This window comes from Typopeltis vanoorti, chromosome 12 (genome assembly GCF_054136105.1).
Source record: "Typopeltis vanoorti isolate ZY-2024b chromosome 12, IOZ_Tvanoo_1.0, whole genome shotgun sequence".
NCBI lineage: Eukaryota > Metazoa > Arthropoda > Arachnida > Uropygi > Thelyphonidae > Typopeltis > Typopeltis vanoorti.
The window spans coordinates 133770209-133791112 of NC_143560.1; the positions used below are offsets into that span (position 1 = coordinate 133770209).

General features: G+C 34.5%; 1 protein-coding gene across 2 annotated transcripts in view; it reads left to right on the forward strand.

Moving 5' to 3' along the window:
• LOC150101236 (ERI1 exoribonuclease 3-like) overlaps positions 1–20904 on the forward strand; it is a 151742-nt gene that overhangs the window by 95561 nt on the left and 35277 nt on the right. For both annotated transcript variants that reach the window (XM_090401742.1, XM_090401743.1), the window contains exon 6: positions 14380–14476. In XM_090401742.1, the coding sequence (XP_090257868.1) occupies positions 14380–14476 (97 nt within the window). The remainder of the gene's footprint in view (positions 1–14379; positions 14477–20904) is intronic.

Below are 20904 nucleotides of genomic sequence, written 5' to 3' on the forward strand. Positions count from 1 at the left end.
TGCAAGAACTTACATCACAAAAGAAGAATCCTCAATGCCAGGTTTTAAAGCATTAAAAGATCACATCATTCTACTATTAGGAGGAAATGCTGCTGGCAGTTGCAAGTTAAAAACCCTTATTTGTGCATCAATCAGAAAATCCAAGAAGCTTAAAAGGAATTAATAAAGATACTCTCCCAGTAATATGGAAGCTAAGAAGGCTTGGCTCACGGGTTCCCTATTCAATGATTGGCTTATGCATCACTTTTTTTCCTTTATTGTGAGAAAAAAACATATTCCATTTAAGCGCTTCTGATAATTGACAATGACCTGACCATCTCTCATCAGTAGAAGATGGTCCTTTTACTTTTTTTATAACCAGTGGATCAGGGAGTGATTGTGACATTTAAAGCACATTATCTCAAAGAGACTTTTGACATTTTAATAGAAGTAACCGATAAAGATGGAACCTTTTCTATCAAAATGTTTTGAAAGAGATTCAACATTTTAGATGCAATTCAGGTAATGCAGAGCGCTTTGAAAAAAGTTTCCGAAAAAACTATGAAAGGAGTAAGGCATAGACGTGAATTTAATGATAATTTCGAAGGCTTTAAAGACCCAACAAAGATTGTGAATTCTGAAACTCAAGCGATCTTAAGTATGACTACTTCTTGAGTATTCTGCAATTGAGCAGGTTCTTCTTTTAGTAGCAGAAACTTTCCTTCCACTCTCTTCTGTTCTGAGCCTTCTCTTTCAAGGTTGTGTACCTGTCTCCATTCAGCATGTCATCTAGCATTGTTTTCCTTACTCTTCTTCTGCGTCTTTTTTCTGGCTATATTTCCTTTGATGGCATCTCTGATGATTCCATTCCCTCTTAGAATATGTCCAATCCAGTTTACATTGCTTCTTTTTATCCTCCTTAACAGACTTCTTTCTTCTTCTACTCTTTTTAAGACCTCTTCATTAGTATGGCTAACCAGTTGCAAATGGAAGTTTCGGAAGGTGATATTAATGAGCTGCTTCAATCTCACACTATGGAACACTCACCCAATGATCTCCTTGAATTAGAGGAACAAGAAAGAAACAAAGAAGAAAAAGACAAAGAAGATAACGAATATGTAGCTCTAACTTGGTTTTTCACTTTAAAAGGCCTAGAAGAAGCGTTTAAACTTCTCGAAAAAGCTCAAGCAATCTTTGAATCACAAGATTTAGACTTTTATTAACTCAGTAAATTTTCCCGTGAAATAAATAATGCTTCTGCTTTGGTATTGAGCTATTTTAAATGAAAAGAAGCAAAAGTCAGTGAAGCAGATGATACCCGAGGCCTTCTTTGAAAAAAATATGCACCGAAGCTTCCTAATATATCTTCTACCTCGACAGCTGTTGATTCCACCCAGTGATATAGAAATGAGCTAATTTTTTTTCAAAGAATCTTTTTAAATTGTTTGATAAATGATAAATTAAAGTATATATTGAAAACAGGCATCTTTGGCCAGTAAAGTCTTTTCTTATCATTTAGTATTCATTTTATATTTGATATGTTCCTTCTTACAACATAACTCTCACTTATAGCATTATTTCTAAGGCAAATAAACTCTTGCTTTACGAACGGTCGCCAGGAACCAATTAATTCATAAAGGCGGGAACTACCTGTGTGTGTGTGTGTGTGTGTGTGTGTGTGTGTGTGTGTGTGTGTGTGTGTGTGTATTATTTTATGTATAAAGAGAACAAAATGCATAAATGCATTTGTAAAGAAATCTGTTTAGGCAACCACTAGCTTATGAATTGTTTTAAATGGGAAAGCTTTAGGAAGTGCATATTGTTATTAATAACTAGTAATTCACAAGAATTAAAGAATTAGTAACATTAATAATGGACTTTTTTGGAAAAAGGAGTCCTGTTGCTTATTTATGTGCATTCATTATTTTACTATTAACAAAAATAAATATAAAGAAGTATATAAAGAATTACAGAGACTTAAAATTGTAATAACAGAACAAGTACAAAAAGACAGTAGCGTGTTTGAAAACAGAGAATGAAATAAATGATAAATGAAAGAAATTTAAAACATGTTTTTTTAAAAGATGTTTTTAAAAATGATGAAAACTAACATCATTTATAAATAGTATTTATTTTATCTTATAAGCAATATATTAAATGTGAATGTGAAATTATAAGCTTAGGTTCAGATTAAAAAAAAAAAATATATATATATCAAGGAAAGGAAAATATCTTGTTTTACTCTCTTCTACTTCTGCATCAAGGATTGACAGAAAAAGTTTATATCAGGCTTGCATTTGGTTGTTTTTGAGAGCTTTGCATGCAGTACTAATTTCATCAGTAAGTGTACTCCTATAATTTACAGAGTTCATTATTGAATACAGTGATGCAAATATTGATGAAAATAATGTTAATAAGATTCTTCAATCAAAAGTTTCAGGAATGGAATTAGTTTCGGAATCTTGTTTTGTGCATTAACACGTTCGCTGCCAACTACGAGTATACTCGTAGTGGGTAAACCTGCTTCACAAGCCAGCTACGAGTATACTCGTATGACGCTTACCGCCGGGAACGAGATTATTGTAGTGACCTTGAAGAAGTGAAAATCCTTGGCGTGTCTGGCTGGCATCAAAACTGTGTATTCTCATAGACCGTATATGCTCTGTACAAGCCAACTACGAGTATACTCGTAGGACGTTTACCTCCGGTAACGAGATTATCGTACTGACCTTGAAGAAGTAAAATTGCTCGGCATAGGGGAACAGACCATGCAAAAGTAGCGTGGCAGCGAACGTGTTAATCCAGTTGCCAACTGATCACTTTTCAGTATTTCTGATCAACTTCAGAGATGAGTGTTCTTTTTCAAGTTCAGCTCTTAAGTTGACAAATTTTTGCACCCAAATTGAGCTGCTTTGTAATGTATTAAAGATAATGTACCTTAGTTGCAGCTCAGAATGATCTAAATCATTCAACTGAAGATTTTCTAAATCCAATTTGTCTAAGGTTACATTGTCTGCATACTTAATGAGTCTTGCAGTTTCTTCAAATGATCTGAACTTAGTAAATCTTAAACAAAATTGTTCAAGTTTGGTTTCCATTGTTCAACTGTGGTTCAGTTGTTGAATCAGTGATGCTCTATTTCATTTGAAGGCTCTGAATGTTTTTTTTTTCATGAATTTCAAGATGTCATATATATATATATGTATATATATATACAAGGTGATCAAAATTAAAGTATCCCTGTTTTACCTTGTGGAGCACCACCCAGTGATCCAAATGCTGTGAAACTTTTATTATTATAAATATATGAGCACCTCTATGGAGTCTGAAGATTTATTGTGGGAGACCAAATCTATCCGCACAATCTATCAACCTCTCATCCATCAATCCATTAACAGAAAAAGCACTCACAACCGAATCTGGCAACCCATTCCACTCATTCAGCACTCTCTAAGCAAAAAATCTAGTTCTCGCATCCCTACTGACCACACCTTTATTTAACTTCCAGGGATGACCCATTGTTCTTGTCCCTCTTGTCAAGTGCAGAAGCATTTCCCCTGCATCTATCCTTTAAAATCCTTTAAGCAACTTAAATGTTTCTATCAAATCCCCTCTCTTTCTCCTATCAACCAACTTTTGCAGTCCACACACCTTCAATCTATCCTTATGTTCCACAGAGGCAAGTGACCACCATCTTGGTCACTTGCCTATGAATCTTCTCCATTGCTTCCTCAACTCCAAGAAACCCAGGGACCAAACTTGAGTACAGTAATCCAGATGTTGCCATAACAATGCCTTATAAAGAGGAATTACAACTTCCTTATCTCTACTTGTTAATGTGTTCTTCAATAGCCAAGTAATCTTATAGGCAACCTTAGCAATATGTCCTCTAAACTTTAACTCTCTGTCTATCTACTACCACCCCTAAATCTCTAACTTCATCTATTTCCTAGAGTACAATGCCATCAATGTAGTACACAGCTTGTAATCTATTTATTCCAAAATGCATAACTTTACATTTCTCGCAATTAAAATGACACCCATTAACTTTGGCGCATACTGACAGCTGTTTAAATTGTCCTGCAAGCTCTCCACATCTTCTTGATTAACTATTAATCTGCCTAATTTCCCATCATCAGCAAACAGCTGAATATTTCCTTTCAGGTTATTTCCTATATCATTTATGTACAAATTAAACAGCAATGGTCCCAGCACTGAACCTTTCGTCACACCACCTGTTTGTGGCTGGACTCTGCCTATCCATATACCACTTTTTGATATCTGTCCAGTAGCCACCCTCTTATCCACTTAACCAGTGTTATATCCATTCCCATTTGCTCTAATTTGTGTAACGGTGATCCATTTGGTATTCTGTCGAATGCCTTTGCAAAATCATTGTGTAACTGTTTCCTTTATCCAACTCAGCTCTTACTCTATTATAAAAATTAGTAAATTACTAAGACATGACCGACACTTTACAAAGCCATGCTGACTCTCATAAAGTATCATATTTTTATCTACCCATTCTTGAATTCTCTTTTTTACCAATTTTTCTAGTACTTACCACCACGCCTGAGATACTGATTGGTCTATAATTTGCTAATATATTCTTAGAACCTCCCGTGTACAAAGGAATAATTTTTTTCTCTTTCCACTTCCTTGGAACTCTACCAGAGCTGAGACATAAATTAAACATATTAGTCAAAGACATTGCCAGTTCCCTTGCACATTCTTGCAAAATCTTAGCTGATATCCTCTCTAATCCCACAGCTGTATTTACATTGATATTCTGCAATATCCTAAGAACCTCCATTTCGACCACCAGTGTTCCCACATTAGTGTCTGTCACATAGGTTAAAGCAATAACTCAACTATTTTATCCGCTTCTGTCTTCTCGTGACCCTCATCACTCATTAAGGTTAATCTTCCATAGTCATTCCTCCTCTTACTTGCCACATAACAGAAAAACTCTTTGGGATTTTCTTTGGCCTGCTTGGCTAAATTCTTCTCATAATCTGATTTTGCCTTTCTTGCTGAGCATTGCATTGTTCACGAGTTTGCTGGTCACTTTTCTCTTTTATACCTTCCTCAGCATTTTCTTCTTCTGCAGCTTGTGCTTAGTGATATTACTCATCCATCTAACTTCTTCCTGATTAACCCTCCTTATCCTAGGTATACAATTTAATACTGCTTCCTGTAGATGACCCTTAACTATATCCCATGCACTACTAACATCCTTACTCTGCAGAGTTTTATGCTATGGTACAGATTTAACCTTTTTCCTAAGCATGTCATAATCACCTGCCTTGTAGTTCCACAAATACCCTATCTTGACAGAACATTCTTCATGTTTTACAATCTCCCAAGTCAAGACTGCATGGTCATTTCACCAATTGGAGGCAATGTTCTTCTCTCCTTGGTTATGGATAGCTCTTCTGATCCTGTGACCAGGTCTAATACTCTCCCATCTCTACTCCCCTCCTGCCTTAAGTAATTATCTCTATAGGTGTATAAATTCTATTTCCTTTCTACCATGTGATCTTCCTTCCTTCCAGTCTATATCTCCATGGTTGAAGTCCTCCATAATAATCACTTGACCTGTACTCATTGTACTAATTTGGCGATGCGTCTTCCGGATCATCTGTGGAACTCCCTAGCCTATAGCAACAACCAAATGTATATTTTGTCCCATTGGTCTTAATCTCACACCAGATTGCTTCAAATGAACAGCCACCCTCCTGCCTATCTCCTCTTCTTTTTGGTTCCAATTCATCTGCTATCATCAACAGTACTCCTCCCCTATCTTATCTTCTTTATCTTTCCTGAAAATACTAAACCTTCACATTCAATCCTTATAACTACATCATCTGCTGTTAGCCAAGTCTCACTAATGCCTATAACTTTTAGCAAGGTTGCACTAACCAATACCAAAAACTCCTTCCTCTTGTTCCTGATACCTCTGGCATTAGTATATAGAAATGGCAACATCCCTTTTTTCCCCCACCCACCTTTACTTTCTGAATTTGACTACCTTATTCAATATTTTTGCTTGAGAGACTAGATTCCTCACTTGGTCATTTTCACACTCACTTGCTTCATGAATGCCTTCACACAAACTCACTTGCTTCCACTCTAATTGCTTAAGTTTTCCTGAATTTGCACGTCAGCATGCTCAGTGAACAAAGCTCTCTCCAGACACCTAACACCAAAACCATTTAGATGCAGTCCAACTGTGCAGGAATACATTATGCATCATCTGATATCTGAGGTGGAGGGAGATAGTTCCAAAATTCACTGCAAGGGATGCTGTGTGATGTACCGAATGTAAATGTAATTGGTTACAATTTCCATCACTTCAAGTTCCTTAAGGCACACAAAGCTTCCCTGTGTTTTTATGTGGCTCCCACATATGAAAGGTTTTATGCAAAACCTATAGTATATTCATACTGTGGGATAAGTTTTTTTTTTATTAATTTTATTTATATATATATATTTTTTTTTTTAATTGAATTTTTAGAGTACAAAAAAAATACCATTGGATGACCAGCATATTTTGAGAATCCATTTAAAAAAACCTGCTTCTTTATATAAACATACAAACATACTATTTTGCATAATATAATTTTTAAATAATGGCTTCACACTTATAAGAGAAAATATACAGGAGTAATATAAATATATTACTCCTGTATATTTTACTCAAAATGTCATGAGCTTCTTTCAGAGAGAAGAAAGAACTGGTAACAGCATTTAAATTCTGAATACAAGAATGAGTCATAGAGCATGTGTGTCTCAGTTGCAGCTGTACAGTAGAAGGAAACACTATTAGAGCTCAGAGAATAGGTGTATAATTAATTAATTTAAAAGAAATAAACAATTAACAGCATTACTTCTCAAAACTTAGAGATGGGCATGCAGTCTGTCTGATTAAGAGTAGGATAGTGGTGTAGGGCTTCACACGATTCAAAACATAGACGATCAAATTGAACCTACTGTAGTGTAGCATATTAGTACAGTTCCTGTGAACTCTGTCTAGCGTTGGTGTCATGAGAAGCAAGACCTGAACCTTGAGATTCCAGAAATCTTGATGTTCTTTGATTCGAAGGGTCCTTGCAATTCGAAGTGTATATACAATAGCAAGTGTTTATAAAGTGTTTAAAGTATACAAATTATATAAGGATATAATTTGTATACCACCTTCAAACTAGCCAGGAAGTTATCTATATTTGAGCAGAATGGCCACTCCATCCCAAGTAGCAAAGATGACAAGAACAGAGTATTTGATAAACACCAGGTAAAGATAGAGGTGATAATGTATCTTTGATAGGTGGTAAGAAAGATAACTTTCTAGCTAGTTTAAAGGCAGTATACAAATTATATCTGCAAAGGGTTCTTGCTATTTGTTCAATTTGCAAGGACCCTTTGCAGATATAAGTTCCTTTCTAATAGGCTTTGTTTTTAATGTGATTCTATCATTGATCCTATCTGTTCACACCTCTTATCTTCCTCGGAACTCTCATGTCTATCATCTTCACTCTTTGATCAAGTATTTTATTTCCAACCCAGCTCTCATATCTATAAGTTAACACTGTCCTGTCTCATATCTGTAAATTAACACTGTCTTGTATATAGCTAGCTTAGTTTTTTTTGACTAATTTCTTTCTTGCTTGCTCCACATAAATTTATTTAGTTGACTTCCTACCATACCAGTTTTGCTAATACAGTTGTCTATTTCCATATTTAATTTCCCATAATTTTAATAATATAAATCAAATTCGACTTAGATCAAAATCAACTTGAACACTAAAAAAGTCTTCTGGTCCTGATGGCATCTCTCCAGTTGTACTTGAACATCTTGCTCAAGTTCTAATGCCTGTCCTGTTTCATTGCTACAATCTTTTACACTTAGCTGGCACTTATGCTCAGTATGCGGAGGCAATCATATATCCAAGCTGTTCCAAAAAAAAAAAAACGGGAGATAGAAGTCTGCTGTCAAACTACTGCCTAATTGTCATACTTCAGTCCTCTTCAAAATAATGGAGAATTGCATCAATAATCAACTTCTCCACTGCCTAGAGGTCCACAGTTATCAGTGACCACCAGTATGGATTCTGCCATTCTAAGTTAAATTCTGAGCGTTTAGCCTGTGGCAACATGTCCAGCCACTGGACATGTTGCCACAGAAAAGTTTGGAGAAACATGCTGTCACTCTTGACATTTCAAGAGCTTTGAATCACATCTGGCATTAAGACCTACTATGAAAATCGTCATCATTTGGCCTACCCCTAAATCTGTAATAGAATAGCCAACTTCTGGTTGTTCTCCATATGTCATGACCTATTGTCAGGCACCACTAATCCTGTTCACACCTTGCTGATGATAGTACTCTCCATTCATCCTACTAATTTGATAAACTACACATTGCTCAGATATCCTGAGTTTCAAAATCATCTTCAACCAGTGCCTTAAGCATTGATCTCAGTATTACCTTCTAATGAAGCAAGGACAACCCAGTCACCTTCAATGCCACCAAAATGGTCATGCCTTTTCTCTCACAAAAGGTATATCTTGACTCACTTAGGAAAGACTACTATAAAAGAAATTGGATGATAAAGGTTATCATGGATGCCAGAAATAATTATGTTGAAAGATTGTTAAATGAGATAAGCAGTGACAGACCATCATCATCACCGACTCAACAGTCCTATGTTGGTCCTAGCCTTGCTATATTCCTCCTGTTGTTCACTTCCATAGCCTTAATATCTTGGATCATTCTCTTTCCATCTCAGTTTGGATCTTCCAGTTGTCATTTTTCTTTCTAGTTTGGTATTAAACACCTTCCTGTTATTATTCATGTGTATGTCTAGCTAAGCCGTTGATTTTTAATATATATTTAGTATCGTATTTTGATGATATCTGGCTTATTGAATAATCTGTGTAGTTTATGGTTAAAAAAAAGAAGGGTTCTCAAATACATTTGAGAACCCTTCTTTTCAGATAAACCTAGCAGTCTTTCATTTGTCTTTGATAACACCTAGGTTTCAGAGTCATTTGTTAATATTGGTCCTGCAAGTATTTAGTATCATTTTTTTTTTTTTTTTGAAAGCTTTTCCACTTGGTTTAATCCTTTATCCAAGTGTAAGCAAATAAAGTTTGCTCATGAAGTAACTTCACGACTAGACTATTTGTATAGAGAGGCTGATGACTTCACATCACTTGCCTTAGTATCCCATAATGCAAAGCACATATCATTAAGGACATGTATAATTCTATGCATTATGGGGAGGGTCACTACCCAGACCAGTTTCGACCTTTATTGAGGTGAAAAAGTAAAGGGTTGCTCATCATAGGCCTAGAGTAGTTAGTATAGGGGTGCAAGAGAGCCTGATAGTATTAGGAGAAAAAAAGACAGATAGCATGTTCTACTGTTTCCAATTGGTAACAGATGTCACAGATTGGATCTCCGATGTTAAAGTACCTCCATTTGATGGCATTGACTGGGAGGTGACCATATGCAATTCTCCAAGCAAGATCCTTCCTGTTAGGATATCCTTGGAACTTCATCAAGTTATGAAACAAAATATTGTTGTCAGTACCCAACTATAAAACTTCCCACCAAAAGAGATTAAAAATTTCTTTATACCAAATTTTACTTTTTTTTAATGGAAAGAATGTCAATTCTGGAGTGTTTTAGCAGTCTTAGAGTTAAGCACAGAGTGTTGTAGTATTCAGGAACAATCTCAGCTTTTGGACCTTTATAATCATTAACTCCAGAGGAAGATGAAAACCCAAGTAGTACTGGAGAAGGTCTGCACATGTGTGATTAGTTTGCAATATTTTATGGATTTTTGAAGCTGTATTGCTTAAATAGCAGAATTTTAAGACTGGAAGTCTAAATCCTCCATGCTTCGTTGATAGTTGAAGAAATATTGGCTAGACCAGAGGTTGGCAACCCATGGGCTGCATGCGGCCCAAACATGCATTTTTGGTGGCCCATATGTTGAATTATTTTATAATATGAATAATAAATTAAAAATAATTTTATAACCATACTTCGTGATATTGCCGTGCAACTTGGTGCGAATCAACCGTGTGAGTCATCATGGGTGGGATGACAAAGGCGACTTCATCCGACAACAACCAAGATTTTGGTGCACTTTTTCAGTCACGTTCCCTGCGCCGTCTTATATACAGAGTGTTTCAAAAAGAATGACCTGATTTCAAATAATTATATTTAATTATTTGAAATTTGAAAAATGTCATTTTTAAAACATTTTTAAAAATGTCATGACTCATGCAGAAATTCAAATTTCAAATAATTAAATATAATTATTTGAAATCGGGTCATTCTTTTTGAAACACCCTGTATTTGTTAAAAATAATTTCAAAAATGCATTCAAGAAAACATAAAATTGCAGTGGAAGGAAGAAGGTTTAATAATGAATGGAACAGCAAGTACTTCTTTATTGAAAATGGGGGTAAGCCCCTTTGTCATAAAAGTGTTGCTGTTAAAGAATATAATATCAGACTTCATTACGAGAATGAACATGAAAGCCAATACAAGGGTTTGAACTGCGAACTTAAAAAAAAAAATCATTAATAAATTAGAAGTTTCTTTGATTCCTCAGCAAAACATATTTAAGAAGCAAAGTATTCATAATGAATCAGTTGAGTATAAGGACGTTACACAACTATCTGATAAAAAATGTATTATGTCTCTTGCATTTATGGTAGACATAACTACCTTAATGAACTTAATTTGAACCTGCAGGCAAACTATGTCTGTTGAAGAAACATATGATGGAAGAAAATCTAGATCATTATATATGTTGCAAATCTGCATCTACAGTTGGATGACAAACACAAAAGGAAACTTTTGTTGGTATCATTGAAGATTTACAAACGGAATTTTCAACAAGAATTGTGGATTTTCATAAAAATAGCATCGAAATGCGATTATTTTTGAACCTTTTTGATGTCGACATTGATAACGTACCAAACCAACTACAGATGGAAATTTTGGATTTACAACACAATCAAACATTAAAGAATGCATTTTCATTAGAAAATATCCAAAAATTTTATAGATGCTTACAAAAAATTTGAAGGATTAATTAGTGCCACAAAGAAGATGATAGTCACATTTCGAAGCACATACATTTGCGAACAAGTATTTTCTGCCATGAGTTTTAAAAAAAAATAAATTTTCTTCTCAACTGACTGATGAATATTTGCATGCTTTAATTCGAATTTGCACTTCAGGTTATAAAGTAGATATAGATAATCTGGCTAAGGGAAAACAATCACAAAAGTCACATTAAGCAGGGAGACACATATAATAAATTGTGATGCATAAACTATATTACTTTGTTTTTACGTGATAATAATTTTCATTGAGTTTCATTTTCATGCTTGTTTCATATCTCGTATTTTAAATATTTCTGTGTTTTTTTAAGATTGTTATAATAAAAATTGATAACTTAAATATTTTTTTCACTCACTATTTTCTCTTAATTAAACGCTTGTGGCCTGATTATTAAAAATAAAAGTTGAATGTGGCCCGCCAGCTTGAAAAGGTTGCCGACCCCTGGGCTAGACAAAAAAAATTGCACAGGTTTACTATATAATTGCTTTTCTTCAGGTTCTTTGATGTCTGTAATATTTATTATGTACACCTGAGCAGGAAAGATTATGGTTTTGAGTACTATGGCTTTAGAAGAAAAAGTTAGCAGCCCTCCTTTATTTGAGTGTCGTCAGTGGGAGGCAGACAAAGAGGTGATACTAAGGTTGAAGTAATGCAGAAGTCATATTTTCATATACAAGTAGCCAAAAGGTTATTAACCTTATTACTAAAATACTCTGGATTAGAGATAGATGTTGAAAGTTTTTCCACTTGGTTATACTATAAATTAAACGAAGAATATAATTTCTTGGCATCTTTAATTTATTTTTTTGTTTTTCTTAAAATCAAATGTGACTGCAGAAAGAATACATTTTTGAATATCAGCACTTGACAATTTAAATTTTGTAGGAACTGATTTCTGTTTGATAGTACTATGATATTTGAGGAGGACCATCATATGCAAATAGCTAAGAAAGCTTTCTTAGCTATTTTCATATATTTTGCATTTTTTTTTTAAAATTCAATCTGTAGATGTATTTGCCTGTTCTGAACTTGTTAAACGTTTCTTTCTTTCATCGCTATTTGCATCTTTCATATTATGTCATTATCACATATAAGAATTTGTACTTATAGAAGAAAATTGTCTTTATGTTAATACCATCACTCAAGTGACCTCATATGCTATGTTAAACAGACAGGTTAGGGAATTTCTTTGTTGAACACCATTTTTCATGCACATTAGAAACAATGTTCTGAATTTTAATCTGATATTGAACATTTCTCTTAGTAGCTAACATTTCTTTTTTTAGCTCCTCCAAGAGAGCAAAACACAGTACATACCTTTAATGAAAATAGCACAACTATTTTTGTACTGAAATTAACTGTTTTGAACAAATAAGCACTTCAAAGAGACAGGCATACAAAGTAAATACAATGATCAGTTAACCACTGAAATGGTTGCTTGGTGCTAGAAAGATCAAAAAACAGTAAAAATAATATTTCTGATATCTACATAGAATGAAACTCCCAAAATTTAGTGGGAGAGAGATAATCATTTCCGTGGAAGAGTTGAACACACTTGTATCCAAAACCTATGAATGCTATTTCTGAAGATCCGAAACCTATGAATGCTATTTCTGAAGATTACAACAGCATATTCAGATGAATCAGCTTGTATCAATTTATATAACTGATTTTGAGTAGAAAGCGGGTTCAAATTTTTGAATCACTTGAAAGGGGTCATGGGATAAAAGGCAAAAAGATGTGCTAAGTGAATTATGTTTGAAGGAAGCTCTTTTCATGAAGGAATAAAGTTGTAAACTTGGATGTCTTGTAATGTCTCAAAGAAATCATCTAGATGATTTCACATGGGGAAGAATTGTGGAAGGCTGCAGAATTACTGATATTACCAGTCAGAGTTTGGAATCTCACATAGTGTTGTATCCAAACTCTGGGCAGCATTTAAAAAGAGTGGCATGTGTTCCAGATGTTTGCTAAGAGGTCACCCTTGCTCTACCACGGAGCATGAAGGCAGATTTTTGTTTATTACAGCAAAACGTAATCAATGCACCACAGCATGTCAACTTGCAAGTCTGCTCCGTTCAAGCACAGGAACACAGATATCTTGACGTCTATAACAAGTAGGCCTATATGTAAAAAGGCCTGTAGTCTGCATCCCTTTATCCACAGCTCATTGTAGAGCACATTTTCAGTGGTGTTGTATCCATAAAAATTGGAAGACACCAATGGGCTAATGTACTCTTTACAGATGAGTCGTTTTAGTCTTTCCTCTGATTCTAGACAACACTTGATCTGGTACTGCGTTCCATCACAAGAATGTTCTTGAAAGGAATGGATACGGTGGTGCTGGTGGTATAGGATGGGGAAGCATTATGCTTAATGGAAGCACTGAGCTTACAAGTGCTGGGAAAAGGGACTATGACTGGTGAACGATGTTATAACGAAGTTCTTCAGCATCATGTTCGATTGTCCAGTGGTGCTGTAGGCAAAGAATTAATTTTTATGCAGTGCCACACATTGTACATTAGCAGTGGATACGCTGAAGACCAAGGTTATTAATCAAATGCATTAGGGAGATGTACTGCTATGGTACAGTAGGCAAAGAATTAATTTTTATGGATGACATTACCATGCCGCATTGTACATGGGCAAGGGATATATTGGAGACTGAGGATATTAATCAAATCGAGTGGCCAGCACCCTCCCCAGATCTCAATCCCGTAGAACATGTTTGGGATACAATAGGGAGATGCACTGCTGCTCGAAACTCCCCTCCAAAAAACAAACAAGGCTTTATTCTTGCTCTGAAGGAGGATTGGGCCAGTTTGCCTAAGGAACTCACGAATCACTTGGTGCTAAGCATGGTACAATGTTGTGAGAGCTGTATCACATTTCGAGGGTGGACATATTTCATGCTGTGAAATGTCTCTCCACAGTTTTTATTTTTTTGTAAGCACTGTACATTAATTCCTTAACTATGTCCTTTGTAATTTTTTCCAAAAAACATATTGCAATTTAATTTGTATGAAATTTGTAATGCATTTTTGTGTAATATAATTTATTAGTATGCTGGCAATAAATTTATGTTCACATTTGACTGTAGTCATGAAAATATTTTCATATATAGATAAACTGTAGTTTCTCCTTAGCTTTTGGACACCAGTGTATTTGATTTTAGTTATTTATAAAATACAATTTATGTTGCAATAGTATCATTGCATTGTACTGGCATAGATTTACTTCTTTTATTAATGTAGTGTGTCTCAGATGTTACTGGTATCTGGCCTAAAGGATTGTTTTCAATAATGCAAACTTTGCAGCTCAAACCCGTTGGAAAGCTACACAGTGGTATTGGTGAGTATATGCCTCATTTAAATTTGGTAATGTGAAAATCTGCACTTTGTAATAAAGATCTTCAATAATGCACACTATGATTGTTTGATTTTAGTTGGTTTGCTGAATTGAATTCCATGAAAACTGTTGTTTTTTTGATATACTGATCATAATTTTCCAACAGGCTGAATTGCTTTTGAAGATGAGTGAATCCTCACCACTCAACCACATTGTTAGGCTTAATATAGCACTTCTAATGTCTTGGAATTTAATGTTAATATATTAGGTATCCATTCATGGTTTTGAAAAGAATACTTTGCAGTTTTCTTTTATATATATGGTTAATCATTTTGAGCCTAATTTTTAATTGGTGTAAAATATAATTTTTATTTTAATTCTGCATAATGGTCAATAAGTTTAAGGAGTGGTATGATAGACTTTGTGTTTCCTAGGAGGGACCTCCCACGATGAGTCTTGATAGACTTCGTGTTTCTTAGGAAGGGCCTCCCACGATGAGTCTTTTGACTCCATGGAGGCCTGAATAATAATAATAATAATTATGCCATTCAAAATTAGTGTCATACACTTTTTGATTTGATTTGGAATTCACTGGATATAGCATACATTAGTGAAAAAATATCTGTACACATGAACATGAATCTAAATATGAAAGTCTGGTGATCAGATTTATATGTTGATCATTTATACTGGTATTTTTGAAGAGATAATGGATGATATACTAATTGAAATCTAATTAATACTTCCAATATTTTGGCAAAGTCACATGGTGCATCATTATGCACACAGGCACTATAGTGGGTAAGTGAAAACTGAAGCATAGAAACAGTTATGCCTAAAAGTCTTCAATAGTTCCACGTATTGAGCTTGATTGGTGTTCCTGCCCATTGTGCTGATAGTCTGAGGATGACTGTTTCCCAGATTTTAAGCAGTTTTATGAATCCAAATTTATTTAGGTTTGAAGTAGAGGCAGATTCCAGGGATAATCTTTCATATTTGCTAAAATGGAGTAGCTGGCCTTTTATCCAGCATAATCTAGCTTTGATTGTCTGTTGTGACCTATTGGAGGCTGTAAACTCAGTTATGAGCTGAGCAGGTGGGAAACAGAAGTTCATCTTCTGAATGTATTGAAAGAGGGTTACTACTTGTCTAAACCGTTAATATTGAAATGTTGCTGTAGGTTTCAGACTCAGTTCTATGTAACATAACGATTTAATAACAAGTGTACAAAATTACATAATACGAGCTTTTGCCAGATCACTTAAATAAGTGATCTAGCTATGATTCTTAATTCAACAAATTATTATGACCTGTTTATTGCACTTAAGTAATCATTTACATTAGACACATATTCTGAAATACCTTGCATTAATTAGTTTAAATAGCTTATCTCTGTCTATCAGTTCTGTAGCACTTCTAAAGTCCTATTTATTAGTTAAACTTTGATTTACATTCACTTATGTTAAAGTATTCTTTTAACACAAGCATGTAGATACAGTTTAGTTACACTATAATCTTGTGCTGCAAGTCACCTTGAAATCCCAGGCCCTGTACAAAACTCTTACTTCTGTGAACACTATGTCATCATCAAATTCCTGACATTTACCCTTAAGGGGTGTACAGGATATGATATTACTACATGAAAAATTTACATCATTACTAACTTCCTATCTACAATTTTCCTTCAAATCAATCTATTATCAAGACTCCAACATTGTCAGATCTTATATTTCTATCTTCCAAGGTACTTTTTACCATATCAATCCACCTATATCTTGGTCTTCCTCTGGGTCTTTTTCCTGCCAACCTGGCAGAGAACACTTGTTTTGCTAATCTTTCCTCTCCCATTCTGTTTAAGTGACCATACCACCTGAGATTAGCTCTGCTAACACATTCCTGGATGCTGACAATGTCAAGTTCTTTCCTAATATCCTCGTTTTTAATATGATGATGCCATTTGTTCATGCCCCTAATCTTTCTCAGGACTCTCATATCTGTGGTCTCTAGTCTTTGGTCAAGTGTTTTACTTCTAACACAGCTCTCAGATCCATAAGTTAAAACTGGTTTGAACACTGTCTTGTATACAGCTAATTTAGTGTTATGATTAATTTCTCTCTTATTCCATATAAATTTATTCAGTTGACTTCCTACCATACCAACTTTGTTGATCTGTTGTCTATTTCCATATTTAATTTACCATCTTCACTAAAAATTGTACTTAAGTAGCTGAAATGTTTTACTTGTTCTATAGGTTCTCCATTCACAATGCAGTTTGTATTTTCATTATCTTTGTCTTGTTATTGCTGACCTTCATACCATATCTATCACAACAGTTATTCAATTTAGTCAGGGAATCTCTCAGACTTGTAGTGGATTTATTTAGAAGTATAACATCTGCATAAAGCAAAGAGCTGACATTAACATATCCAATTTTGATATCAAATTTAATACCACTTTCCTTCATAATCTGATCCATCACTGTTTGCCCTGGTTCCCTGACAAAAACATTGGGGGCCTTGTTTAACCGGGCGACGCCCCAGCGTGAAATTCTGTCATGTTGTACCATCGTTTAATATTGCAGTTAAAGCCAATAAGAATACATTATGGTTGGCTAAATCCCAAATTGCCAGCCCATCCTCGTTCATTCAGTATCTAGGTAGATAAATAACAGAGTGCACCATGAGAAGGTGAGGATTGGACATTAGGTCAGAAATCCTGTGTTAGATCCTGAATGAAGGAATCTTGCAAAGAAATCATTCATTCAGAATCTAACACATTAAACTTACTAATAAAGAGAAATACCTGCACATCAGTTGAAATCAAAAGTGAAACTTCTTCATTTTTTGTATAAAATATGTATTCTTTATTTCATGTACCATATATTTAAGCTATTGTGATCATATTAAGATTTTATTTGAGTATGTTTTATAAGAGGGATAATCTGACTTAATTTAAGCCTCACTTAAGCTGTGTAAAATTAACTGTGAGTCATCAAATAGTTATTAAATAATAATTCTTGGAAGGTATAAAACTACATGTGTACAGCATAACGCTGGCGGCAGTTGCTTAAGCGGAACATATATTGAAGCGAATTCTGGGAATACAAGAGCATAACAGCATCGGGAAAAAGCAAGGGATGAACCCAAGGGGTGAAAAGATATGTGCCGTGTGCAAAGGGGACTCCAAAAAAAAAAGAGGGCGCTCTATTGAAGAATATAAGGGGACGAGCGCCGTATCGAAGGACCCTCTCTTGTCGTATCGTTTTCCTGTTTGGTGGCTTGGGAGTTAGCGAGAGTTCACGTAAAGGGGGGGGATGAAGTGTCTGTGCTAAGATAAGATGTCAGACAACAGACTTTCTTGAAAATAGAGAAGGATTCTACGCAGAGCTGAAGGTAAAAATTTCCAGTCCTAGCAGAATCAAGCCGTCGCTGAGAAGTCCCATCGAGTTGTTCCTGAAACGCAAAGATTTAAGTTAGTTTTCGGCAGAAATAATGGAGATAGCATAACCCCTACGTTGCCATATGGACTGGCCAATAGACAAGAAGTAACCAGACATACACGTGGTGCTGAAAGATGCGGAAAAAGTTCGGTAAGGTGAAATTACTCTATATTTGTGTATAAAATTCATTAGAAGAGAGAAGATTGTTTGCGAATGTGAAATTAAGAACAGTATTCTAAAGAACTCTGTGGACAGTCACTAATTAGAAAGTTAACCTCCTTTGAGAGAGTAAGAAGAATTGTTTGGAAAAGATCTTTAGTAATTGTATGTGATAGGATTAACTTAATGAGATCAGAATTGTGGATTTCAATAACTGAGTAACATTAGAATGTTTGTTTATATTATCTTATAAATAGCATTACAGAAAGGAATTTTAGTTTAACTTCATATCATTTGCTATCTATCCCAATTTTCGTTTACTGTGTTTTACGATGTTTCTTAACCTTTGAATTAATTTAGAATATGTTAACCTCTTAAATCGAGTCCTTTTAGTTAGTATTGAGTCAAATTGAGTGTATGAATTTTTATGTATTGTGTTTAGATATTCCAATAAACTTGTCATATTTACCTGAACCTGAGTCATGTCTGATTACGATTCCTAACTACCACTTATAAAATATTACCTATTTTGGCGGGAAGGAATTAAATAATGTATATAATTATAGATTTAGGTCATGACTGCGATAATCTGAATCTATACGGCAGTGTTAAAGTAAGATATTGTGTAAGAAAGCCTCAGAATCTAGTATTGTCTCCCTGAGCAAGAATCCTTTTCTGCTATAGGATACTGGCTGGCGCAGCAAAATATAAATTCGCCAGTATCCGAAGAGGAAACAATCCTAGATGTAAGCATATTAGGCCCGATATCTGACGAAGTAAAATAGCGATAGAAAGATAGAATAAGAAGATATAAATCAGAAAATATAGAGAAAGCAACGACATAACAATAGAACAGCTGGTAGGATTTTAAGTGAATAAGGTTATTAATAAGAAAGGATTTAATCAAGTAACAAACTCTTTAAATATAAATCATAAAAATATAAATAAAAATATATAACACCTGGTTGGTTATCTGCATTCCTTTAAAGGCTATGTGGAGGTCTCCTCTCAGTTATACAGCTTTGACCCTTAAGCATCCCCAGGTGAACACTATGTTAAGGTAAGTATTGGAGGAAAACATTCTTAGGCTCTTAGTGTGGAGATGTACTGAAAAAAAAAACATATGGGGAGTAAGCATTAACTTCATGCATTAATCTCTTCTGGCATTTTCCTAATTTTCCTACAAGCATTTGAAGTGGATACCACAGTTAATTTCTTGATGCAGTTTGTTATGAAAGTTATTACTGACTGGTTTCATAATAGAACTGCCCTTTTAATAGGCAAATGCCTCTATTCTAGTAAATAATATAGTGATCTCATAAACTTTTCTGGATCCTTATCACACATTCAGCTAGCAGTCCTAACTTAATTTTCCTTCCTTCTGAATTTTAACTACTTCACATAACTTTGGCTGTATGGCATGTTAACATAATTGTCTATTTCACACACTTCTTCTATCTTGACTTCTGTAACCCACACTCTCAGTAAACCACTATTAATGGTGCACACTTCTTTTCTTTGGCCTCATTCTCTTTTTTATGGAATAACTGCTTCTATGTATATGAAAATTCTAATCATGGTGATTCAAATATTGTAGCATTTCAAAAAAAAAAAAAAAGTGTTGCTATTTGGATATGTCACAAGATGACATACAACTTGAGGCAATTCCTTGCATCCAAGTTTGATGAAGTGAGAATAATAGGAATAGTCTCTTGTATTTTTGTTTGATACAATGAAGTAAGCTGTCTTTCTTCCAGCATATCTTGTAGCCACGGTTGACCCTTCTCTTTTTAGAATTTTCCTTAAGTGAAATAGCCTGAGTTTATGGTGAACTCAAAGAAGGCTGTGCTATAATAGTAGGAAGTTTGGATAATATCCAAGGTGTTTAAGTGGAGCATTAAATGGAGAGAAGAAAGCACAGAAAACTTCATCCATTATGGTGGATGAAGTTTTCTGTGCTGGACTTAAAGTGTGTGTGTGTGTGTGTGTGTGTGTGTGTGTGTGTGTGTGTGTGTGTGTGTGTGTGTGTGTGTGTGAATTGACAGTATGATGGGACAGCACTTTGGCTAATTTGTAGTTGGTGAGTCAGTATGATCTGCATTTGGGCATAATGGTATCTTTTATTTGTGGATTTTTTTGGCAGCTCCTCATCTTGGGATTTTCTGGAATTATTTTAATTAGTAAATCATTGTATAAAACATATCATTATATAAATGCCATCTGTTTATTGATAGTATATTTTTTGAGAACAGTAGATGGTCAGCTTTCACTGACAAACTCATAGGAATAGTTCATTAGTAGTTGGTTTGCTCTATTGAGTTTTTTTCAGATGTTCTGATAGTTTGAGTGAATTCATTATAATATTGTACATGCAACTTGCTATATAAAAAAACAATCTTTCATTAAATATTGGACGTTTTACCTTTTGCAGAGTCAAAAACAGCTATTAGTTTGAATTTGCTAAGAAGCTTCTTTATGTTGCCCAAACACAACTTGTTCAGCTTGGCATTTTAGTTTTGTGCATGAGGAATAGATTGAAAAGAAATGAGAAACTTATTGAATTTAAAATCTATAGGTTGTATGTTTTAGGAAATAAAGTAAACCCTGTTTCATTTGGCTGTGGATATTTATGATGCCCTTTAATCCAAAGTGGATTCCTAGCAAAATATAGCTACATATAGCACCTAGGGTTTTTTCTGAAAATTTCATGCAGCTCCTAATATTTGATTATTAACTAGATTGGATTAATAACTATAATGGAGCTGTCTCTGTAAACTAACCATTCTAGGTTAAAATTAAACTTTAACAAAATGATATTTGTTATATTAAAAAG